The 27,009-nt window shown below is 41.7% G+C and overlaps 1 protein-coding gene across 1 annotated transcript in view; it reads left to right on the top strand.

The window, feature by feature from the left end:
- The first annotated feature begins 866 nt into the window (after positions 1-866).
- LOC138759231 (uncharacterized) overlaps positions 867-27,009 on the top strand; it is a 92,177-nt gene continuing 66,034 nt past the window's right edge. Inside the window, exon 1 of the mRNA XM_069929329.1 lies at positions 867-1,051. Coding sequence (XP_069785430.1) covers positions 1,015-1,051 — 37 coding nt within the window. The 5' untranslated portion in view covers positions 867-1,014. The remainder of the gene's footprint in view (positions 1,052-27,009) is intronic.

Raw genomic sequence — 27,009 nt, 5'->3', positions numbered from 1 at the left:
AACATGACACACAGAGACTCAGAGATTCCAAGACCTGGGACAAAAAGGTGACGGTTCTGGGAGGATGTAAATCCAGGATCCTACACTGTCAGAACAGAGGAGGGTCAAATACAGAGGAGGAATCGGAGGAGCCTGGTGAAAGTATTGCAGGAACAGATAGATTCAGAAGATCCACCAGGGCTAGACAGGAGCACCTGGCAGACTGAATCTCTAAGAGAAAAAGAACTGCACACTTAAAAGTTTGTGCTGCTGATGTTCATGTTAATGATAAAAAGAGGCATGTTGAGGGTAAATTCATACCAAACCAGTCTTCCAAAACAACGTACCTAAGGAAGTTGTTGCAGGACAGATGTGAATTCAAGTGGAAGAATGGGGACAACTGAAGACCATTCTAACGACAGAACCAGTACTTTTAATGTCCTTTGACGCATCCATAAGGACGAAAATATCTACAGGCACTTCAAAGGATGGAATAGGTGTCAGTACTATGGAAAGAATACTGTGTTAAGGTGTCAAGTTGAACGTATCACCTGGGGAAGAGGGTGTAGTGACGGTGTGCTACCACCAGGTGGCGTCGGATTGTGGCCCCCCCCCTCCCCTCCTGAGGTAGATTCAAGCCGGAGGCCTCCACGTGAGGTCCTGTTCGTGTGGGTTGTTCTTCACGCAGCTTGAAAAGGACCCAAGTTTCTTTATTGTAATAAAAGGGGAATCCTGTCCTTGCTGCATCTGGCTGCTGATGGAGGGCAATTGGGGGGAACATCGAGGAGATGCCGCCCATACTTCAGGAAGGGCCCTTCACCTCTTCTGAGAGCTGTCCACTTTCTTGTTCTGATTGACAGCTGGCTTCAGAGCCCCGCCCCCTAACGCTCATCAGGCTCCGCCCCTCTGCAGGCTCCACCCCTGCCCCGTAACCCTAGAAACGGCGCCTGGCTCCGCCTCAGCTGCTGCTCCCTCGTCGGCCCAGGTGACGGTGCGCCAGGCTGGTGGAGGGAGAAGAAATCGGCGCAGTGGAAGATGTCAAGAAAGGAGCCGCTACTGGGCGCCCTGAAGGGTGAGTGTAGCCCGGAGTGAGGGGGGGAGGGGGCGGGCGTTGGACAAGGGGCGTCTGGCCCGAGGGGGAGGGACGGACAGGTGTGAGGGGTTCAGGCCGGGATTGCGGGATTGGGGGGGTTGCAATGGGGTGTCAAGCCTTGGGGAGGGGTTGGGATGTCAGGCCTGGGAGGGGAGGGGGAGGTGGGTCCCGGTCGGGGTTGGGGGGGAGGTGGGTCCCGGTCGGGGTTGGGGGGGGGTTCCCGGTCGGGCTTGGGGGGGGTGGTTCCCGGTCGGGCTTGGGGGTTCTCGGTCGGGCTTGGGGGGGGGGTTCCCGGTCGGGCTTGGGGGGGGGTGGTGCGATGTGCCTGCGATTGGGAAGGGAAGGTGGGCTGGTTACCAGGGGCAAGGTGGGGAAACTTGATCTTAACTTCTTTCCAGGCTCAGGCTGCAGACGGCTGGTCCCATGTAAGAAAGTGAGATAATAGACTTTGTACCATGTATATTTATCTGTTGGTATTTTGAGATCTAATTTTATGGAATAAATTGGTTCTGCCAAAAATAAACTGATGAGATGATATTTGAAGAAGTTTATTTTGTGACCTTGGGAAATGGAGATTTGCACATAATTAGTGCTTACAATCAACACGTGGATATATTTATCTGTAGTTGGCTGTAAATTAAATGAGTCCTGTTTGAATTATATTTCTGTGTAATGATTTGTGAGTCAGCGCTAATCATGTACTTGAATTATGCTATTGACTGTATTTTTACATTATTTGACAATTCTCTGTCATTGAGCAATTTTTTTCCCCTATGCTGGTTTCCTAATCTTCCCCATTTTCCATTTTTTCTTAATTATGTTCTTCTCCAGTCCACTACCCACCATCACAATGTCTCAATACTCTTCCTGGATTTTTCATTTTCCTTCTTTCTTCCATTGACCTCCTACAATCTCTCTCCACGTCCCTCCCACATTCTTGGTCCTGCATTTAGAAGCCCACCCATGTGAATGGAGAATGAATCATGCAACATATATTGAATTGCTTAGTGTCATGTACTGAGAGCAAAAAGCTCTGTTTTGTATGCTCTTCAGCCATGTATGGACATGCAGTTAGCACAGCAATTAGGACCAGGGTTCATATCCTGCGCAACCTATAAGGAGTTTGTTTTCCCCAGGGGCTCCAGTTTCCTTTCCATTCATAGGGTGGCATGGGCTGCAAAGGCCTGTTACCTTGCTATGTCTTTTTTTTTAAACCAAAAAAGTAAACCCATGTAGTTAGTGGTAGTGAAAAACCTTTTGACTGAGTGGAATGGCCTTATTTATTTGAGGTTTTGGGAAGATTTAACCTGTGTCCTGAATTTATCTCTTGGATCAAACTAATTTACCAAGCTCCTATTGCAGCAGTTATTAGTAATAACTGTAAATCTTATTTTCGGTTACATAGGGGTATGTATCAAGGCTGCCCTCTTAGTCCCTCAGCTAGCTTTGGAACCCTTAGCAATTGCTCTAAGAGAGTCTACAAATATCCATGGCCTCCAGAGGGGAGAGATTACATAAGGTTTCTTTATAAGAGGATGATTTGTTGGTATATATCTTTGATCCTAAAAAACAGATTCCTTCTATGCTATCTTTGCTTACTGAATTGGGTGTTTTTTCAGGATATAAAATGAACTTAAATAAAAGTGAACTTTTTTTCCTATTGGTAATCATTTACATTACCTTTTTTAAAGTTGTTAAAATCAATTTGGGTATCTCTGTATTAAAAAAAATACAAAAATCTTTAAGGATTTATATATTGTTTATGCTAAACAATGTTGTCAAAATGGTCACCTTTATTAATAGGCTGAATTAATGTAATTGAAATGATTATCTTACTGAAGTTGTATAAATTTCAACCTATCCCAACTTTTGTCCCTTTCATTATTCCATATACAAGAATAATATTTTAGAATCTAATTTTGACAAGTTGGATTCTAAAATATATGGAATAATAAAAGTTCTAGTTTAGCTAAAAAATTACTACAGAAAATGAAAAAAGACGGTGGTATGGCATTACCAAATTTCAGGTTTTAATACTGGACAATTAATATACGATACATTATGTTTTGGACTTACTGTTGAGAGGCACAATTGCCCTTTATGGGTGGAATTGGAGAAGAATTCAGATAGAGGATACTCTTTAACTTCTCTATCAGGTACTTCTCTCCCCTTTGCATTATCTAAAGTATATAATCAAGATTTTAATCCAATTCTCAGACATATATTTAGGATTTGGTTTCAATTTTGTAAGTTTTTTATTTAAATAATTTTGTTCTGTCCAATAAATTTTATTCCAATTATTTATTTTAAGACTTCAGCTTACTAAGCTTTTGCCTTGTGAAAAGATAAAGGAATAATAACCTTTCTTGATATTTTTGTTGGAAATTTTAATGTCATTTGATTAATTAGCTGAAAAGTTCCATTGGCCCAAGAGACATCTTGGATATTTTCAAATTGGGAGTTTCCTACACTCTTTTCTGCCAACTTTTTCATTTGTCTTTTCAACTAATTTGATTGGTACTCTTCAATTAAATCTTTCCTGAAAAAGATTGATAGCTAATATTTATAGCAGCTTACTTAATTTGCATCCTACATCCAATGGTAAAATTAAAGGTGCTTGGGAACTAGAATTTGAGCAGCTACGTTCTGACGATTTATGGGAAAGAATTTTTCAACTTGTCAATACTTCTTCAATTTGTACCCATCACTCTGATTCAGATCAAGGTAGTGCATAGGACACATATGTTTAGGTACAAATTGGCCCATAATTTTCCTAATATAAGTCATATCTGAGATGGGTTCAAATCTGAAGAGGCCCCTTTGACTCGTGCATTTTGGTTCTGAACAAAGTTATATAATTTTTGGCAAGGTGCTTTCTAGATTTACACCCAAACTTATTCTCAGCTATTTTTGGGATCTCAGTATTGGGATCAGGCTTTGCACTTGGCTTCAGCCCAAAGGATAGTAACCTTTTCAACGTTGATGGCAAGCAGTTATATTACTCAAATGGAAAGAATTTTTTAAATTTTTTTATTTTTCACACCATAAATCACATTAACCATGATACACACTTTTTCCTTTTCACACATATACAGTGCCCTTTTCTTCCCCCCCCCCCCCATCCCACCCTCCCGACCTCCCCCCTCCCGTCCATTTAAGGTACAAAATCTAGGATACATTAAACCAGTCAGACAATGTTGTCATTCAATAAAAATACACCAGAAATTCCACTGAGTCCATTCTTTTCATTTCCTTTTCCTTCCGTTAACTTAGGTAGTGATTGTCCCCGGTAGGTTTTCGCTATTGTGTTTCATGTAAGGCTCCCATATTTGTTCGAATATTTCAATATTATTTCTTAAACTATATGTTATTTTTTCTAATGGAATACATTTATTCATTTCTATATACCATTGTTGTATTTTCAAATTATCTCCCAATTTCCAGGTTGACATAATATATTTTTTTGCTACGGCTAGAGCTATCTTAACAATTCTTTTTTGTGCATCCTCCAAATCAATTCCAAATTCTTTGTTTTTTATGTTACTTAGGAGGAAGATCTCTTGATTCTTTGGTATATTGTTTTCTGTTATTTTATTTAATATCTGATTTAGATCTTCCCAAAATTTTTCTACTTTCTCACATGTCCAGATTGCATGAATTGTTGTTCCCATTTCTTTTTTACATCGAAAACATCTATCAGATACTGTTGGGTCCCATTTATTTAACTTTTGAGGTGTAATGTATAGCCTGTGTATCCAGTTATATTGTAACATACGTAACCTCGTATTTATTGTATTTCTCATCGTTCCAGAGCATAACTTCTCCCATGTTTCCTTTTTTATCTTTATATTTAAATCTTGTTCCCATTTTTGTTTAGTTTTACCATTTGTTTCCTCATTCTCCTTTTCTTGCAGTTTAATATACATATTTGTTATAAATCTTTTGATTATCATTGTATCTGTAATCACATATTCAAAGTTACTTCCCACTGGCAAACTCAAACTGCTTCCTAATTTATCCTTCAAGTAGGATCTCAATTGGTAATATGCCAGCGCTGTATCTTGAGTAATATTGTATTTATCTTTCATTTGTTCAAAGGATAATAATCCATTTCCTGAAAAACAATTTTCTATTCTTTTAATCCCTTTTTTCTCCCATTCTCTAAAGGAAAGGTTATCTATTGTAAAAGGGAGTAACTTGTTTTGCGTCAATATTAGTTTTGGTAATTGATAATTTGTTTTATTTCTTTCTACATGAATCTTCTTCCAAATATTGAGGAGATGATGTAATACTGGAGAACTTCTATGTTGTACCAATTTTTCGTCCCATTTATATAATATGTGTTCAGGTATCTTTTCCCCTATTTTATCTAATTCTAATCTGGTCCAATCTGGCTTTTCCCTTGTTTGATAAAAATCTGATAGGTATCTTAATTGTGCGGCTCTATAATAATTTTTAAAGTTTGACAGTTGTAAGCCTCCTTGTTTATACCATTCTGTTAATTTATATAGTGCTATCCTCGGTTTCCCCCCTTTCCATAAAAATTTCCTTATTATTTTCTTTAACTCCTTGAAGAATTTCTCTGTCAGTTGTATTGGCAATGCCTGAAATAGGTATAATATTCTTGGAAAAATGTTCATTTTAATACAGTTTATCCTTCCTGTAAGTGTTAGTGGTAAATCTTTCCAATGCTCTAAATCGTCCTGTAATTTTTTCATTAGTGGATAATAATTGAGTTTATATAATTGGCTGAGATTTTTATTTATTTGTACACCAAGGTATCTTATTGCTTGCATTTGCCATCTAAATGGTGATTCCTTCTTAAATTTTGAGAAATCCGCATTATTCATAGGCATTGCTTCACTTTTATTTACGTTGATCTTGTAACCCGACACTTCTCCATATTCCTTCAATTTCTTATATAATTCTTTTATTGATAGTTCTGGTTCTGTTAAGTATACTATAACATCATCCGCAAATAAACTGATTTTATATTCTTTGTCTTTTATTTTTATCTCTTTTATATTATTTTCTGTTCTTATCAATTCTGCTAGTGGTTCTATAGCTAACGCAAACAATAAAGGTGATAGTGGGCATCCTTGCCGTGTTGACCTGCTTAAGTTAAATTGCTTTGATACATGTCCATTTACTGTCACTTTCGCTAATGGTCCCTTATATAAATCTTCGTCCGCGAAGCCAAGCCAAAGAAGAATCCAATTAATATACTTCTCCGGTAAACTGAATTTTTGCAATACTTTGAACAAATAATTCCATTCTACTCTGTCAAAGGCCTTCTCTGCGTCTAAAGAAACTGCTACTGTTGGCGCTTTATTCCCTTCAACTGCATGAATTAAGTTAATAAATTTACAAATATTGTCTTCTGTGCGTCTTTTTTTGATAAATCCAGTTTGGTCTAGATCTCAAATGGAAAGATTGAAGTTAAGTCAGCTGATTGCAGTGGTTTTCTTCCATTATGTCCTGCTTAGATTTGGAAAAAATTAGAAGTCGGACATTTGATTCTACCTTTTAACTTTGGGGAAAAAAACTTGGGCACCATTTATTCAGTATTTTCATATGACTCAAACTAATAAACATAATTGAACCACTTCCAGTTTGTTTTTTTTTTATCTCTCTAGGTGTGTTGTGTTTACTCAGGAAGAATCTCCTTTCTACTTGGTTGAAAATACTGTTGTTTTTATTTTTGGGGGTTTTTTGATACTTTTTTTCCATCAGAGTTAGATGTTTTTGTTTTATGCATTAACTTTTTATTTCCTCTCTCAATGTAACCGTCAATATGGGGAAATGTTGAATTAATTTGAAAGTACTTGATTATTATATTCTGTATATTATTTTGACACCGTGAACAGGAAAGGGCTTTGGCAAATACTAGAGAGCCTCGGATGCCCTCCAAAGTTCCTCAACATGGTTATCCAACTGCACGAAAACCAACAAGGTCGGGTCAGATACAGCGATGAGCTCTCTGAACCCTTCTCCATTAACAATGGCGTGAAGCAAGGCTGCGTTCTCGCACCAACCCTCTTTTCAATCTTCAGCATGATGCTGAACCAAGCCATGAAAGACCTCAACAATGAAGACGCTGTTTACATCCGGTACCGCACGGATGGCAGTCTCTTCAATCTGAGGCGCCTGCAAGCTCACACCAAGACACAAGAGCAACTTGTCCGTGAACTACTCTTTGCAGACGATGCCGCTTTAGTTGCCCATTCAGAGCCAGCTCTTCAGCGCTTGACGTCCTGTTTTGCGGAAACTGCCAAAATGATTGGCCTGGAAGTCAGCCTGAAGAAAACTGAGGTCCTCCATCAGCCAGCTCCCCACCATGACTACCAGCCCCCCCACATCTCCATCGGGCACACAAAACTCAAAACGGTCAACCAGTTTACCTATCTCGGCTGCACCATTTCATCGGATGCAAGGATCGACAATGAGATAGACAACAGACTCGCCAAGCCAAATAGCGCCTTTGGAAGACTACACAGAGTCTGGAAAAACAACCAACTGAAAAACCTCACAAAGATAAGCGTGTACAGAGCCGTGTCATACCCACACTCCTGTTCGGCTCCGAATCATAGGTCCTCTACCAGCATCACCTACGGCTCCTAGAAAGCTTCCACCAGCGTTGTCTCCGCTCCATCCTCAACATTCATTGGAGCGACTTCATCCCTTCTCGAGATGGCAGAGGCCGACAGCATCGAGTCCACGCTGTTGAAGATCCAACTGCGCTGGGTAGGTCACGTCTCCAGAATGGAGGACCATCGCCTTCCCAAGATCGTGTTATATGGCGAGCTCTCCACTGGCCATCGTGTCAGAAGTGCACCAAAGAAGAGGTACAAGGACTCCCTAAAGAAATCTCTTGGTGCCTGCCACATTGACCACCGCCAGTGGGCTGATATCGCCTCAAACCGTACATCTTGGCACCTCACAATTTGGCGGGCAGCAACCTCCTTTGAAGAAGACCGCAGAGCTCACCTCACTGACAAAAGACAAAGGAGGAAAAACCCAACCCCAACCAACCAATTTTCCCCTGCAACCGCTGCAACCATGTCTGCCTGTCCCGCATCGGTCTTGTCAGCTACAAACAAGCCTGCAGCTGACGTGGACATTTACCCCTCCATAAATCTTTGTCCGCGAAGCTAAGCCAAAGGTTATTTTTTTTTGTAGAAAACTAATAAAAAGTATAGTTGGTGGTAGGTCATGTAGCATAGGGAGTTTATTAGTACGAACAATGTAAAAAAATGAGTGTGGGAAATAATAATAAGCCAAGAAGTGCAGGATATGGAGAAAAATACAAAAACCAAGAAATATATCAAGAAATATGCAATTAAAAACAGTGCAAGGAGGTAATCTTTTGCCAGCAAGAGATCAATTTAAGAGCCTGATAACAGCAGAAAATAAACTGTCCTTGAACCCCTGGAAGTTCATATTTTCAAGCATGTGGAAGACCAGCTTGATGGAATGGAGGATGTGAGGTAGGAAAGGACCTTTAATATGTTAGCAACTTTCCCAAGACATTTGGAGGTATAGGCAGAGTCCATGGAAGGGAGATTGGTTTGTGTGATGGACTGGGCTGCGTTTACAACGCCGCAGTTTCTTGTTGTCTTGGGCAGCGCAGTTCCCACACCAAATTGTGATGCAGCCAGACAGATGGCTAATGAATTTTGTGACCTGTTCATGACAATAATTTCTGATTCTGTAAAAGGCTGTAAGAGACTGGTGATATGTCCAATTTCCTCAGGCACATGAGAAAGTAGAATCTCTGGTGAGCGTTCTTGGTTGTAACATCAGTGTGTTTGTACCAGGATGGGTTGTTGGTGATATACTCCTAATAACTTGAACTTCTCCACCTCAACACTCAATGTATATGCAGGAATGTGAGTTTGTCTCAATTTCCTTTGTTTTGCTGACACCGAAGAAGAGGTTATTATCCTGACACCATACAACCAAACTCTATTTCCTTACTATCTATATTTGTGTTTGAAATCTGGCCTATCGGTGATGCTATCTGTAAAGATGTAGAATGAATTACAGCAGTATTTGACCACAGTCAAAAGCACCCATGATATTAAATGGCTGAATCAAGAACAGCCATTCTCAATGGGGTCCCTATGCCTTTGCAGGATTATTGTGGAGGAGCTGTCACAATCCTCACTCTTTGTGGTCTACAGGTTGGAAAGTTGTAGGTCCATTCACAAAGTGGAGTTTGGGATGAGATTGTTTGGTACTGTGATATTGAAGATGTATCTATAGCCAATGAATAGTAGTTGAACATGGGTATTTTTGGTATCTGGGTGTTCAATGATAGTGTGCAGGACCAGGGAGATAGCATCTTTAGCAGATCTATTATGACAGTTGGCAAATTGTAGCCCCCTTTCCACTAGCATTCCAGTTAATACCTGAGACGGGTGCCAGTGGAAAAGGGACTTGTCATATCAAAGGCAGCTATTTAATTTGTGTCTGTGGTGTTCAAAATAGAATTAACCAATTTAATGCGAGCTTTAAATTCCACATCCAAGCACTGTGTGAAGAGGGTTTCTTTCAGGCAATGTGTTCCAGCCTCTGGTTGGGAAAACTGTCAGAAATGTGCTTTTCTTTCTCCCTGGATGGCCTGTTTAGATTCCCACTAGTGTAAAAGCTACTTCTCTGTTTCAACCCATGTATAACCTGATTGGATGATAGTTGGAACAGATCAGAGTCATCGCTGATTTGTCGTTTTCCTGGAAAAAATTGCTATGAATTATGTTTTCAAAAATAAATTCATGCAGAAGAGAAAGTGAGGTCGTCTCTGGGGTTCATTGGCCATTCAGAAACCTGATGGGGCAGGGGAAGAAGCTGTTTTTTGTACCACTGGGTGTTCATCTCAGGCTCTTCTACCTCCTTCCTGATGGTAGTGTGAAGAGGGCCTGGGTAATGAAAGTTCGTGAAGATAGAGGCTGCTTTCTTGAGACACTCTTATAGAGGTCCTTGATATATTGAAGACTAATACCCATGATGGTGCTGACAAAATCCACAACTCTCTGTAGCCTCTTTCTATCCTGTGCATTGGGACCTTCACAACCAGTCAGAATGCTCTCCACAGCACACCTGTAGAAATTTCCAAGAGTCTTTGGTGACCTATCAAATCTCCTTTTTTAAAAAAAAGTATAACTGTGGGTGAACTTCCTTTGTGATTGTATCAACGTGAAGGCTCCAGGACAGACCTTCAGAGATGTTGACAATCAGGAATCAGATGGTTTTTGCTCTCTCCACTGCTGACACCTTGATAAGGACTGGTTTGTGTTCTCCTGGCTTCCCCTTCCTGAAGCCTGGAATCAGTTCCTTAGTTTTACTAACTTTTAGTGCAAGATTGTTGTGACACCACTCAACTAGCTAATCTATTTCACTCTTGTATGCTTCCTCACTGCTTTCTGTGATTCTGCAATAACCACGATGTCATCCACAAACTTGTAGATGGCATTTGAATTGTACCTGGCCACATAACTGAGTGTAGAGAGAAGAGCAGTGGCCTAAGCACGCATACTTGAAGTGCGCCTTTGTTAAATGTCAGTGATGAGATGTTGTTACTGATTCATATTCACTGTGGTCTTCCGCTAAGGAATTTCAGGATCCAGTTGCAGAGGGAGATGCCGAGGTGCAGGTTTTGGATCTTGCTGACTAGTGCTGAGGGACTCCTTTCTCTTCACAGCTGTGAATGATTTTTGAACTACCAGTACTATTACCACCTGTTTGATCTTGTAAGAAGTCCTGTCTGAAAGAATATTGCATTACAATTCATTTCCTTTTTAAATCCTACTTCAGTCCTGGATTTAAAAACATCATTTCCACATAGCTCTCAATATCTTAAGCTTATCTGCCTTGGTCACAATACTCATTGAATTATATTGATAACATTTGACATTAGACCAGAATGAGCAAACCAACTTGCAAAGTTTTTGATCCCAGTTCCTCAGGAGTTTAAAGTCCTCCCTTCTGCACTATTTTTCTAGCTGCATATTCATCTGCAGTGACCTTCCCCTTCTGTTAAAACGTAAATGGTGGCATGGCAGCAAAAATAAATTTGGAGATTGTAACTGAAGTCCTAGTTGTACAATATTTCCAATATTTGTGTATGTTTAAATTGTATCTTTATGTGTATATGTGATTATCATCTGCTGTGCACTGTGGTCCGGAGAAATGCTGTTTTGACTGGTTATGTATGTACAATCAGATGACAATAAACTTGAAATTTATGTTTTACTGCTGTAGTCAAAATTTTTCTGGAGGGCCTTAATGGTTTTGCTATCTATGTTGGGGCTGGTGTGCATTGTCTTTTGGCGGATCACCCATTTTTTTCCAGAATGTTCTTCAGTCATTTATAGTTGAGCCTGGAACCCGAGGAATAACAGTCTGGTTTAGAAAGAAGTCTGCATCCTCTAGAACTGTCAAATGACTATTCTCCTTTTCACCCTGTACAATTGTACCTGCTTCTACCGCTTCCTTGCACACAATGGGCATTACATTCTGTGTATACAGATCATTATAGTTGGTAGTGTTAAATCCAAAACAAATATTTTGGGGTTGCCAATAGCCGCACACCTAGAAAATAGAGTGGCACGGTTGGCACAAGTTTTTTGAACGGTGGGAGGAAACTACAGCCCCTGGAGAAAACCCATGCAGACGCAAGGAGAACATACAAACTCCTTACAAACAGCATGGTTTCTGCTCTCAAATTTCACAGCAGAAATATTCAGTGGAAATTAGTGATCCCATTAAAGGGAATGCCAACAAGTTTGGCTCAATGGTACAGTAATCTCTTGGGTTTACTGTTACTGTTAATTGTAAGAATCGCTTCAGTTCATTTCTGCTGTTGGCGAATCTGTCTGCCTTGCAACAAACAAAAAGGAATTTCATGTAATAGGTCACTGTTTTAATACAATGATAATAAATTGAATCTTGAAATCTTGACACTTGGACCTATTCTTGCAGCCAAAACTGCTCAATAAGAAGTAAACAGTAGATACTAAATACCACCTGAAGACGCAAGCAGCCACAGATGTAAGAATCTGGGGGAAAAAAATCTACTAGAGGAACTCAGTTGGAGAAGCAACATTTGTGTGTGTTGCTCTGCAGGTGGACTCCCAAGAGGGGGTCATGTTTTGTCGTAAAAGCAGAGAGGAATTTGGATTATTGTAAAGGTCATGTCTTCAGATTGTAGAAATATTCAGAGCAGGAAGAGGCTATTAATAGTTGACAAGACCTATACATTGATCAGTTTCTTTTATGCTACTTATTAAATGGGTTTCTGGTTTAGATTTTCCTGAGATTTCTGTGTAACTTTCAGATTTGGGATTTTCCCTGCAAATATGGAACTCCTGAGGGAGATGGGCAAGTATTAAAATAATTTGTTAAATTAAGTTGCAGTAAATATGCTTAATTGTTTCACACTTTTCATTTTTCTTATTATAAATTTGTGACTCTAATATTTTAATGTACTTTTAATGATTTTTGAGTGCTTCAGAATATCTGACATTCAAACTTAAACAGTTTGGCAATTGTATTTTGGCAATCCTCTGTTCTCCTTCACAATAAAATATCTTCCTCAACGTGTCCTTTCATTGCCCTATTAACCAGTTGTAGGAACAAGGTCAGATGACTCTCCAGTGGTAAAGGTTCCAAACTGAGCACCATGCACTAATGGAGAGAGGTTAATAAGTATTGTTAGCGGGTGGCCTGCCCAATAGCCCAGAGATTACTAGGAGCAGTGCAGCACCTTCTAAATCTAGTTTAAATGAAAGTGGGGTGGGGAAGAATGGGGAGGAGTGATCTTATTGAGACATACAAGTTTTGTGACCGGATAGATGAAAATGTTTTTGAATGGGATAATCTCAATTGAGATGATGTGCCATCAAAATAAGGGGCTTTCATTTACAATCGATGCACATAGAAATTACTTCTCAGAGTGTCAGGTATCTTTGGACTTTTCTGCCTCTGTCTGATCATCTAAAGTTCAGATAAATACATTTTTGAAAGATGAGAGAATTGAGGGCTTATGGGGATCTAATACAGAGTTATTGAGGCCTTGGGTAGATCAGTCTTGATTATGTTGAATGGCAGGGTGGGTTTGAAAAGCCAATTGGCCTACTACTGGCCCAATTACAGTAAAAGTCCTAAAACAGTGATTTTTTTTTTCCCCCTCACATACCACTTTAAGTAATCCCTATGCTATTGGTACTCTGTGATTAGTAAGGGATTGTTTAAGGTGATATGCGAGTGGGAAGGGAAAGTGAGAATAACTGCTCTAGGCCCAATTGTTACTGAAATATTTTGCTTGAGAAAATTTGTCATTGGCCTATTTTCTTTGAAGTTATGAAACTGTGTTCATAATGAGTCAATTAAAACAGTGCCACAGGGAATACTTAAAGTGGTATGTGAGTGGAAGGAAAAAGATTGAGAACCACTGTCCTAAAATCTGAACTGCTTGGGGAATGGATTGGTCTGGATTTTTGTAACTTTTGGATTCTTGGGCAGTACATCTGTGTCACTTACCCAATGCATGCAACCAAAGCACATATGCATGCAAAAGCCACAAGTTTTTGATGCCCGGAATCTAGGTCGGTCTGGATTTCAGGTGAGAATTTTTGACATTTGGATTTTTGGGAGGTTCAGATTTCTAGCATCTGAATTTTCTAACTTGTACTGAATCTTATGTTTATTCCACACCTCTTGTCCACTGTTAGGCACAAGCTTAAATTGGAATGGATATGCTAGTGGATTTTAGATCCTCAAAGGTAACAGTGATATGATCTTTGGATTTCTAGATGGTAGACACTACAAGCCATGATTTGTCCCTGTTGAAAAACAAATGTGTAGGATGGGAATAGGGCTGAATGCATTTCTACCTGTCCCTATCTTGGTGTATTGAGAAAAATCTAGAGTGTTAGGTGGTCAGTGTAATGTGTGGTTGGACAGCTAAAGCTTGGAGTGGGAAGGAGGTGTAATGGGAAAGAATGGTGAAAGATGGAGGAAGAGAGAAATAAGACCGGAAGTGTGGCAATGGTAGTGGCAGTGGTAGGAGTGTCTAGATTGATGAGAACAAGAGAGGTTCAGAAGTAGAAGATTGGTACCAAGGAGTGGAACAGTTCATGAATAACTTTGAGAAAGAAGAGTGGTGGAGATAGTCCTCTCTTTGAACTGCCTCTTTGTGTTGGAGCAGTCATCAGATTGCAGACTTTTCCAACATATTTTTCTCATCTACACTGATAGCAAGTATTGTTCAATGGTCTCTAGCTGAGGTTCCTGCATCCATCAGATTCAGATTTCCAACTTATTGTCAGGTCAAACTGCAGGAAAAACTACTGGGGTCCTTTTTATTGCCACTCCATCAAGAGAGTGCTGGCCTACGTGATTTGCCAGCTGCTCGGCAACAGACAAGAGGGTCATAGTACAGCCCAGAAGATTATCGGCTGCATGCTGCCCTCTTTGGTGGATTTGTTCAAATCACTGCCTTCATAGAGCAGCCAAAATCCTGAAGGACCCTGGTCCGTTTTCCCCCCCCCCTCCCCCCCACAGCTGGAACTGCTCTGTGCTTCCAAGAACAGTTCCAGCTGTGTGGGGGATTATAGGAAGGGAAGACGGCCATTCAATTGCTGCCCTCTGGTAGACATTTTAGGTTCATAAAATCACGGGCAAACAGATTTCAAAGCAGTTTTTACCCAGAGCCATACACAAACTGAATACTGCCAAACACTGAATATTGATTTGTTTTGACTTTATTGTTTGAGATGTGTGTGCATTGTCAGGGCATGCACTCTGTTCTTTTTGGGCAATGACAATAAAGGTAATTAATCTAAATGACATCACATACAATCCTGAGATTCTTTTTCCTGTGGGTGAAACAGAATTGCCACTTATTGGCAATGCAAATTAAAACTGACTTACATGCACATGTAAACAAATAAAGAAATTTACTGCAATACAAAGAGTGAGGGGAAAAAAAAATCAAAGTACAAAAGTAAGAATCCTCAAATATGTTGCTGATTGAATTTGTTGTTGAGTCTGATGGTGGAGGGGGAGCAGCTGTTCCTGAACCTGGTGGTGCGAGTCTTGTGGCACCTCGACCTCTTTCCTGATGGTAGCAGTGAGAACAGAGCGTGTGCTGGATGGTGTGGATCCTGGATGATTGCTGCTGCTCTCCAACAGCAGCGTTCCCTGTAGGTGTTCTTGATGATCGAGAGGGTTTTTATCTATGATGTCCTGGGCTGTGTCCACTACCTATTGCAAAGCTTTATGCTCGGGGTATTGGTATTGGCAGCACACTTTCCACCACACATCTATAGAAATTTGCCAGGGTTTCTATTATACCAAACTTCTGCAAACGCCTGAGGAAGTGGAGGCGCTTTCTTTGTGTGTTGGGTCCAGGAAAGATCCTCTGAGATGATGACTTCCAAGAGCTTAAATTTGCTAAACTTCCCCATCTCTGATCCCAATGATCACTGGATCGTACACCTGTAGTTTTACGTTCTTGATGTCAACAATCAGCTCCTTGGTTTTGGTGACATTGAGTATGAGATTATAGTTGGTGCACCATTCAGCCAAGTTTTCAATCTTCCTCCTGTCTGCTGGCTCATCACCCCTTTTTATACAGTGGTATAATTAAGTCAATTTGTAGGTGGTGTTGTACTGAACCACACAGTCATGTATAGAAAGTAGAGTAGAGGGCTAAGATTGCAGCCCCGTGGTGCTCCAGTACTGATGGAGATTGTGGGAGAGATGTTCTTACCAGTCTTCACTGATTGTGGTCTGGAAGTGAAGAAATTCAGAATCCAATTACATGGGTTGCTGAGACCCAAGTCTTGGAGTGTGCTGATAAGTTTGGAAGGGATGATGGTGTTAAATGCCAAACTGTAGTCAATAAAGAGCATCCTGATGTATGCATCTTTGCTCTCCAGGTGTTCTAGGGCTTTGTGTAGAACCAGTGAGATGGCATCCTCCTTGGATCTATTGCTGCGATAAGCAAATGGGAACAGGTCCATTTTGCTGCTCAGACAGGAGCTGATATGCTTCAACACTAGCCTTTCAAAACACCATCGCTGTGGATGTGAATGCCACTGGTTAATGGTCATTCAGGCAGGTTACCACACTCTTTTGATGCTTGTTTGAATTCTATGGGTACCACACCCTGCTGGAGTGAGATGTTGAAGATATCCATGAATACATTGGCAAGTTGGTCAGCACAGATTTTTTTAATACTCTGCTGGGTACTCCATCTGGACTAGGTGCTTTCCTTGGATTCACTTGAATGCGCAAAGGAAAAGATCATCAGGAGTGCAGTGATAAGCCTCGATACTAAGCCCCATTTGTCCGACTTTGTCCTTCTGCTTCCTGACAAATGTTTCAAGGTAAACTACAAGTAACCTGAGGGGTGTGATGACATCCTGGATCATGTCACATTCTCTGTGTTGTGCAAAGTCAGTGGCTGAGACACCTCTTGGCTGAAGTTGCTTGGGATCTTACTGGTTCTCCCAGTTCCTAAGGTGGCCTTGGTGTAGCCATGACGTACAATTTATACAACTTCTGCAGATATTCAAAGAGCTGGCTCATAGCACTCAGCAGGAATAAGAAAGAGTCCTTCAGTGTATTGGCTGCCTTTCCTGGGCAACGGGAGGTGTTGATGGAGCCCAGGGAGGGGAGTCCGAATGATGTTCTGAACTATATTTGCCACCTTTTTGCAGCCTCTTTTGATTTTGAGAGAAGCTGCTCCCATCTCATGCAATGATGCATCCAACAAGTATAGTTCTGATGGTGAACCAGCAGAAGTTATTGAGGGACATGCCAAACTTTGGATCTTCTATGAAAGTAGACGTGTTGGATCGCCTTCCATCAACGTGGTTGGTGCAGGTCATGCCACTGAAAATGTTTACTTGAGATCTTGCTAGTTTCCCATTTCCCAAATTGGCTCAGTGGTGAAACATCAGATATTTTTCCCCCTCCAATAATGCAGAATTTCAGTAACTTCAGCAGATATTCAAAGAACTGGCCCATAAAACATAGCAGGAATTAGAAAGGGAAGGAGACACAATCTATGGTTAATATATTTAAAAGAGCATACAAAGTGATAAAGTACCTCTGGTCTGTCTGCAACCATAGTGACCAATTATTTCACTTCTGGGTCACACTTCCACGCTCATGTCTGTCCATGGCCTTATGTACAGTCCTACCCTGACCACCCGCAGATTGGAGGAACAACACCTTATTTTCCAGCTGGGCACCCTCTAGCCACATGGCATGAACATTGACTTTACTGCTTTTCATTAAACCTGTTTGCCTTTTCTTTCCCCCACCCCCCTTTCCTGTCCTTCCAATTCTTTCACCCACGCAGTCCCTACCATCCACCCCCTCTCAGAGCTGCTGTCCCCACCCTCCTTTCTCCACCTATCTGCTGCCTTGCCACTGCCCTCTTCCCACTCTTTTGTTTGGAGATGCTGGCATTTTCTCATACTTTGATGAAGGGCTCAACCTCAAACGTTGGTTCTGCATCTTTGCCGTTGCTACATAAAGGAAACTGTTTGACCTGCTGAGTTTCTCCAGCATCTTGTGTTTTTACTTCATCCACGATGTCCACAGACTTTTGTGATTTACAAGTGAGGAGAGCTAGTGGTTGGCCAGAGGACTGGAAAATTTTTAGGATCTAACAGCAAAAGATTAAAATGCTCATAAGGGGAGAAAATTAATTTTGAGAGAACTTGTATGTGATATCAAATTAAGCAGTAAGAGTTTTTATGAGAAAAAACTTTGACTGTAGTTGTTGGACCTCTAGAGAACAATGCAGGTAAATTAACAGGATGGAGTCAATGTTTTGGCAGCAGTCTTCAAATATCCCTGGGTTAACTTCATTTAACACTGAGGAACTTGTAAAAATCCTAATGATGAAAGAGAAATTCTCGGACAAAGTGTGGATAAATCCCTGGAACCCAATGACTTTCACTCGAGGAATAAAGGAGGTGGTTGCTGAAGTCGGGGATCATTGTTCAAATAGGGGGATGACCGTGGCAGGGAGCTTTTGGACAGTTAGTTTAATGCCTATTATTGGCGTGCCCAACACATTCATAGTTACTTCCTGAACAGCAAAGACACACATGTGGAAGGGCATCCAAGGTATCAGCAACCTCAAGACTATAACCATTTGCCTGTGCTGGTGATGCCGCTCTCCCAGATGCACTGAATAACTTCTATGCAGGTTTTGAGGTGAAAAACGATATGGCGGCGAAGAAGACTGCCTATCCTCCAAATGATCAAGTGTTGTATCTTGCAGTGGCCGATGTGAAGAGTAAGCTAGGCAAGGTCAACCCACGGAAAGCTGCTGGGCCAGATAACATTCCCAGCAAAGTGCTCAAAGGATCTGCGACTCAGCTAGCAGATGTTCTCACCGGTTTTTAACATCTCCCTGAGAAGCACCGTGGTCTCAATGTGCTTCAAAGCCATCACCATTGTCCCTGTGTTGAAGAAGTCGTCTGTGTCCTGTCTCAATGACTACCGCCCTTCTGCACTAACGTCCATCATCATGAGATGCTTTGAGAGGCTCGTCATGAGACACATCAAGCTCTCACTGGATCCCCTTCAGCTCACATAGAGACCCAACCCCTTCATGCAGGATGTCATTGCCACCACCCTCCATCTAGTCTTCACCCACCTGGAAAAATGAGGATTCGTATGTTCAAAAGCTGTTTATTTACTTCAATTCTGCATTCAACACAATCCTATCAGTTAAGGAATTGATCCTACTGGGTCTAAACACCTCCCTCTGCAAATGGATTCTTGATTTCCTGTCAGGGAGACCTCAGGCAGTCCGGATCGATTACAGCATTTCCAAGGCCAACACACTGAGCACAGGGCCCCCCAGGGCTGCGTGCTTGGTCCACTCTGCCGACCCAATAACTGCAGCTAAACACGGCTCGAACCACATCATGAAGTTCACTGACGACACGACTGATTAGAAAAAAATGACAAGTCAGCATATGGAGATGAAGGGCAGTAGTTAACGGACTTCTACAGAGCCAACAATTTGAACATTAATAAAGACAAAAGTGATGGTTGTCGACTGCAGGAGGGCCCAGGGAGGGGGGTGGTAAAAAGAATCGTATTCCGCTGACCATTGATGGCTCCTCTATTGAGGTAATCAGGAGTATAAAGTTCCTTGGAGTGCACTTGGCGGAGAATCTTGCCTGGTCTCTTAACACTAACTCCATAGCCAAGAAGGCCCAGCAGTGCCTCTACTTCCTGTGAAGGCTGAGGAAAGTCCATCTCCCATCACCACCCCTGCCCCCGCCCCCCCCCCCCCTCAATCCCATCCTCACTACATTCTACACGGGATGTATTGAGAGGATCCTGAGCAACTGCATCACTGCGTGGTTTGGAAGCTGCACCACCTCAGACTGCAAGTCCCTGCAGAGGATAGTGGTCAGCAGAAAAGATCATTGGGGAACCTCTTCCTACCATGAAGGACATTTACAACACTCTATGCAAGCAATAGGCAATAAACATTGTGAAGGACTCCACACACCCCTCACGTAAACAGTTCTCCCTTCTGCCATCTGGTAGGAGGTATCGTAGCACTCAGGCCCTTGCGTCCAGATTGGGCAAGTTTTTTTTCCCTAAGCCATCTGACTCCTGAATTTCCAGAACATGAATGGATGGGGTACTGTGGACTTTTACTGTATGTTTTAATATTTTAATGTGTTTAACTTCTAACATATTTATGTAAATATGCTCCATGGTTCTGGATAAATAAAGGCGATTGAGGCAATTACAAAATATTTAAGAACGATGAATATAAGCAAACCTAATCAAGATTTTATGAAAGATAAATCATGTTTGACAGATTTGCTTGAATTTTTTGAAGATGTTGCAGGAAGAGCTGATAAAAAGAAGAATCTGTATACATGGTGTATTTAGATTTCCAAAAGGTTCAATGGAAGAGATTGATGCAAAAATTAAGAGCCCAAGCAAGGTATTGGAGGAAGTGAATTAGCAGAAATTGAAAACGGACTGTCTCATTAAAAACAAGAGTTGGAATAAATGGATTCTTTTTACAGGCTAGAGGGATGTAACCCCAGGGATCAGTTATTGGACCTTGTCACATAGTGACCTGGACAAGGCAGTGAAATGTGACATTTTCAAGTTTCTTGAAGATACAAAAATGGTTAGGACTTGTTATGAAGGAGACTGATTTTTGCAACAGGACATGGATAAGATTGGTCAAATGATTAAGTGCAACTCTGACTAATGGGGTTAATTACAGAAAAGCATAGTGCTGTACACTTTATTAAGTGGGGGGGGGGTGAAGGGGCAGATTATTATTTAAATGGAGAGAGATTGCAAAAGAATGGATTTGGGTGTTCTCGTGCATGAGTCACAACAAGATAGCAGGCAGGTCGAACAAGTAATTTAGAATGTAAACACAATTTAACCTTCATTGGTGACAGTTTGGAGCTTAAGTTTTTGTTAGTTGTGCAGTATGCTAGTAAGACCACACCTTGAATGTTGTGCTTTGTTTTGATACTCTTGCCTAAAGGAGGAGATTTACCAGGCAAAATCCAGGGGTGAGGGAGTTATCCAATCAAGTTTAGAAGAATGTTCAAACAAACAAAATCCTGAGGGGAGAGCTTGACAGTGCATGTTACTAGTGGGAGAGACTTGTACAAGGGCATTCCTTGCTTCGGAGGCCAAGGCTGATGGAGAGCAGAAAATTCGATATATTTAAGTCTTAATAGAGAAGTATTTTTTTAAAAATTAAGGGCTATGGGGAACTGACACAGCAAAGGAGTTGAGATCAGCCAGCATGGAGTCTAATGCTCCTATTTTCTGGTGTTTTGTTCCAGGTCAAATTAAACCACAAGAAATTTTATTAGGCAATTCCCAGTTGCCATGTGTGATTCTGTATCACTTATTTTGGAGTACTGAGGCAGAAATTTGACCAAGATATTTAGGGAGAGATATCTGAATGTTCATATGAAATGGGAACCCCTCCCCTCTCCTCCCTCCCATCAAATATCCCATATTTGTTTTTTTTTTTTGCCTTACTCCACCCCAATCTTGCATTTCAATACCTAGGCCACTTGTTTTTACTTGCTGGCCAAATCCAGATACAAACCTCTGTGCATTACTGTTAACTCCACCCCTCACTTCATTTTGTGATGGTGTTAGACAAATATAATATACATTGTCGGACTCTGGCTTTACCCTACCCTCAATGTAGTCTGTGTCGTCTGAGTCCAGCATGCTCGTTGAATGAAGTGATAGGAGAAGGTATTCGGTTCAGCGATCAGTTTATTACACAGCACAAGAATAAAGCTTAAAAGAGCTCTGGTTCAGTTGTTAGTTCATAGGTCACCTGCACAGTGAGCTATTCCCCAAGACTGACCTCTACTGTCCAGTCTCTACAGTTTATATAGCTCAACCTTATCGTACAGAACAAAAGTTGGCTTCCTTTGCTAGATCTCATTATCATACAGAACAAAAGTTGGCTTTCTTTGCTAGATTTCTTGCATAAGATTTATCACAAGTAATTTCCTGCTCTGCAGATATCTGGGGTATAGAGCTCCCATCTTAATCCTCAAGGCCAGAATATCCTGTTATTTTGATCAGAAATCAATTCATACCCCAGATATTTCTAATTATTTCTTTGTTCTCATTTGGCCATGTTCTTCTGTTCTACTCAACACCTCCTTCTGCCTTCTTACTGAGTTATTCCATTCTCTTTGTTTCTGACAGTCTCTGTCAGGATTCTCTTTGTTCTTGTCTGGCCATCGGCTCCTGTGCTAATCAACACCTCCTTTTGCCTTAACCTTCCTACTAAATTGTTTCAACATATTCTCTCTTTTGTATTTTGGGAGCAGGCAATTCTAAACCTACTGTAATCAGCCAACTTTGCTACATACTGTGGCTGCCCCTTACTTACATTACTCTTTCCCTTCACCATGAGGTAAATATTAAAATTGTTACATTGTACTGGATTCATGTATTCACGTTGCTCTCCATTGCAGGCAAAATCTTCGCTAGGATTCTACTAAATAGAATAATACCTAGTGTCGCTGAGAATATTCTCCCAGAATCACAGTGCGGCTTTCGCGCAAACAGAGGAACCACTGACATGGTCTTTGCCCTCAGACAGCTCCAAGAAAAGTGCAGAGAACAAAACAAAGGACTCTACATCACCTTTGTTGACCTCACCAAAGCCTTCGACACCGTGAGCAGGAAAGGGCTTTGGCAAATACTAGAGCGCATCGGATGTCCCCCAAAGTTCCTCAACATGATTATCCAACTGCACGAAAACCAACAAGGTCGGGTCAGATACAGCAATGAGCTCTCTGAACCCTTCTCCATTAACAATGGCGTGAAGCAAGGCTGTGTTCTCGCACCAACCCTCTTTTCAATCTTCTTCAGCATGATGCTGAACCAAGCCATGAAAGACCCCAACAATGAAGACGCTGTTTACATCCGGTACCGCACGGATGGCAGTCTCTTCAATCTGAGGCGCCTGCAAGCTCACACCAAGACACAAGAGAAACTTGTCCGTGAACTACTCTTTGCAGATGATGCCGCTTTAGTTGCCCATTCAGAGCCAGCTCTTCAGCGCTTGACGTCCTGCTTTGCGGAAACTGCCAAAATGTTTGGCCTGGAAGTCAGCCTGAAGAAAACTGAGGTCCTCCATCAGCCAGCTCCCCACCATGACTACCAGCCCCCCCACATCTCCATCGGGCACACAAAACTCAAAACGGTCAACCAGTTTACCTATCTCGGCTGCACCATTTCATCAGATGCAAGGATCGACAATGAGATAGACAACAGACTCGCCAAGGCAAATAGCGCCTTTGGAAGACTACACAAAAGAGTCTGGAAAAACAACCAACTGAAAAACCTCACAAAGATAAGCGTATACAGAGCCGTTGTCATACCCACACTCCTGTTCGGCTCCGAATCATGGGTCCTCTACCGGCACCACCTACGGCTCCTAGAACGCTTCCACCAGCGTTGTCTCCGCTCCATCCTCAACATCCATTGGAGCGCTCACACCCCTAACGTCGAGGTACTCGAGATGGCAGAGGTCGACAGCATCGAGTCCACGCTGCTGAAGATCCAGCTGCGCTGGATGGGTCACGTCTCCAGAATGGAGGACCATCGCCTTCCCAAGATCGTATTATATGGCGAGCTCTCCACTGGCCACCGTGACAGAGGTGCACCAAAGAAAAGGTACAAGGACTGCCTAAAGAAATCTCTTGGTGCCTGCCACATTGACCACCGCCAGTGGGCTGATAACGCCTCAAACCGTGCATCTTGGCGCCTCACAGTTTGGCGGGCAGCAGCCTCCTTTGAAGAAGACCGCAGAGCCCACCTCACTGACAAAAGGCAAAGGAGGAAAAACCCAACACCCAACCCCAACCAACCAATTTTCCCTTGCAACCGCTGCAATCGTGTCTGCCTGTCCCGCATCGGACTGGTCAGCCACAAACGAGCCTGCAGCTGACGTGGACTTTTTTACCCCCTCCATAAATCTTCGTCCGCGAAGCCAAGCCAAAGAAAAGAAAAAGAAGAATGTATAGTACATAAGCATTTATTCTACATATTTTCTATGATTAATTAACCCCTATATTCCAACAACATGAGCACCAAAATTCTTGCTTGCACAGCCAAACAGTTTTTTTTTAAAAAAAAATGATGTTAAATCATTAAATTACCCACTATGGAAATAGATAATAAATTCAACAGTAATACAGCAAAATACACAATTGCAACTACTGCAAGAAAAAAAAAGGCATTTCAATAGTGCAGACAGGACTTTTGTGACGAAGAAGTTATTTATAATCAATGTTAAAGAGCAGTTGGAGAAAGAGGTGCTGGACTCCGGGTTTCTGTACCTTCTTTCCAAAGGTAGCTGTTAGAAGAGGCTGTTACCAGGATGATGGGAATCCTTTGAAGTTGGATGCCGCCATGAGGCAGTGCCTCACATAGATGTCTTCAATGGATGGGAAGTTGTAGCCTGCAATGGATTTGGCTAGGTTTGCTGCCTTCTGCATTCCTGGGCACTCAAAATTACCAAACTAGGCTGTGACATAACCATCAGTATACTTTCCACAGTGTACCTGATAGTGTATTCTACATCATGCTGAATCTCATAAGACTTCTGAGAAATTAGAGGTATTGGTGTGCCTTCCTCATGATTGCCTCAATGTACAGGCTCCAGGACATGTGTAGTCTCCCAGGAAATTAAAAGGTATGAAATCTCACCACTTCCGTCCCATTAATCCAGACAGATGTGTGATCCCTCTGCCTTCCCTCCCTAAAATTCACAACAGGTTCCTTGGTCTTGTTGACACTTGAGAGCAAGTGTCCTATTATATCAATGGTCCTAATTGTCCTGTCATTTATTCTACACTTACCTCTTGTATTTGACCTCCCAAAGTGCATTCAACTAGCTTTTCAATCTCCCCCCCCCCCCCGCTACATTCTTGCTCATTTTGTTATTCAGCCAACAACGTGTTGTCAACAATTTATAGATTTGACTGACTTCTTCATTCCAATTCTCCTTAAAAGGACATCTAAAATTTTTCATCTGTAGACCTATAACCAACGTGGATGAGAGAGTAACATTTCCATGACAGGGCAGTGAATCAAGAGCAGTACAATGCAGGAACAGGTCCTTCAGCCATGATGTCAGTGCTGACCATGGCTTTGATTTAAACTGCACATCTGCAGCGCATGGTGTATATCCCTCCATTCTGCCTGTTCTTGTATCTGTCTCTAAATGCCTCTTAAACCTTGCTATTTTATCTGCTTCCACCATTTCCCCCAGCATTCCAGGCACTTGCCACTCTTTTTTTAAAAAAAACACTGCCTGGAAAATTTCCTTCAAATTCTTGCCCCACGCCTTATACCTATGCCCTCTGGTATGTCTTGTTTCCATGCTGGGGATAAAAAGATTTTGACTACCCTTTATATTTTTCATAGTCCAAGACAAGAATCTCAGTCAGTCAAACCTCTTCTTGCAGCTATAATCCAGGCAGCATCCTATTTCCAATGCACCCTTTCTAAAACCTCCACCCCCTTTCTGTAATGTGTTGATCAAAAATGCACAAACTACTCCAATCGTGCCTGAACCAAAGTCTTGTACAGCTGCAACACAACTTCCTGACTGACAGCAAGCACATTGTTTGCCACTTTCACCATCCTTTCTACTTGTGCTCCCACTTTTCGGGAGCTGTGAACTTGCACTTCAATGTCCTATTATATCAATGGTCCTAATTGTTCTGTCATTAATTCTACACTTGCCTCTTGTATTTGACTTCCCAAAGTGCAACACCTCACACTTGTCTGGATTAAACTCCATTTACCAGTTTTTTTTATAATTGAAATTCCCCACCCCATTCCCCTGCCAACATGTCTGTCCGTGGTCTTGTGCACTGCCAGGCTGAGACCACCTGCAAATTGGAGGACCATACCTTTTTTGTGTCCAGGAACCCTCCAACCAGATGGCATTAACATTGACTTCTCTGGTTTCTGTTAAACCCCTCCTCCATTTCTATCCCTATTTTTGCTCTCCTTTAGATCTCTTTCCCTCTCTCCTTTCCTTCAGCTCTGCATTCAGAGCCACCCCCTCTCCAGATAATTCTCACCTTCCCTCTCTTGTCCCCCTATCCATGTCCAATTATCATCTGTGATCCTCCCACTACTTTTTCTTTCCTTGTCTTCAGCCTTTTAATTCAGGTTTTACTTGTACCTTGAGGAAGGGCTCAGGCCTGAAAACTGCAGATATATATCTTAACTTCCCATGGACGCTGCTGAGTTCCTCCATCAATTCTGTGTTTTTACTACAATCTCATAATCTACAGATTTTTGTTTCACATCATTTCCGTGCTGGAGAGTGAATTGGCAGGGTAATAATTAGGTTACATTTATCCTATTATTTGTGGACTGGCCAGAATGCCCATTCCTCCACGTATCAGGTACTGGTGATGCTTGTTCCTCAACACACTGCCATAAACTTGAAATCACCTGGCCTTTGCAAATGTAGAAAGATTCCTCTCCCAGTGGTCTAAGCAGGACTGAAATTGTTTGATGCACTTGTTTTTGGACTGATGACTGGTAGGAGGCTAGAAACTAATAGTTTTATCAGATTTTTTGGATTTATAAGTGTATGTTCTACAAAGATGAAGACAAAAACCATTGGAAATGCCAGGAACTAAAGCCTTGACAAATAAAAATAAACATTAAGCAGGCAATGCAGAGAATGATGCAAGTCATAATACGACACATGGCCCAAGTGGGAGCCTGGAACATGATGAATGTTTATTTGGTGAAGCAGAAACTTCATACTGTTAGATTTTCCTATTCCTGTCAGCAATGCCTCTGAGACCTTCACCTGGAATCACCATCTGCTGGAGGAACTAGCAGATCTTGATGAAGGGTTTGTTAGAAACAGAAGTACCTTCACAGAAATTGCTCGAGACAAAAATTGAGAGCAAAGAACATTTATTATACAACAATGCAAAGTTGGGTGCTTCCCCTTACCCTGGGAATACACACAAACATTAGGGCTCTCCCAACTTTTATACAGTTCATTTCAGCCTGCAGCTGACGTGGACTTTTTTACCCCCTCCATAAATCTTCGTCCGCGAAGCCAAGCCAAAGAAAGAGGAATACCACCCCCTTACATTCTTCTGCTTCCTGGAGAGGTTTGGCATTAGGCAATCCTGCCTGCCTACATGCTGTTTCTGTGCACTTGGAGGACCAGGGGGTATCCTGTCGTTGTCTTATCATGTCATTATCCTCATTGTCCTTATTCACAAACCTGTCTTTGTGTTCTAATTTACACCTTCCCGACCCTCAGGGCTGTGTCCTCTTCAAATGTAGAACTGGCTAATACTGTCTAAGGCTTACTAATTACATAT

Source organism: Narcine bancroftii, chromosome 3, assembly GCF_036971445.1.
Source record: "Narcine bancroftii isolate sNarBan1 chromosome 3, sNarBan1.hap1, whole genome shotgun sequence".
NCBI lineage: Eukaryota > Metazoa > Chordata > Chondrichthyes > Torpediniformes > Narcinidae > Narcine > Narcine bancroftii.
The sequence above is the reverse complement of the archived record's forward strand: the minus strand, read 5'-3'. Positions and strand labels throughout refer to the sequence as shown.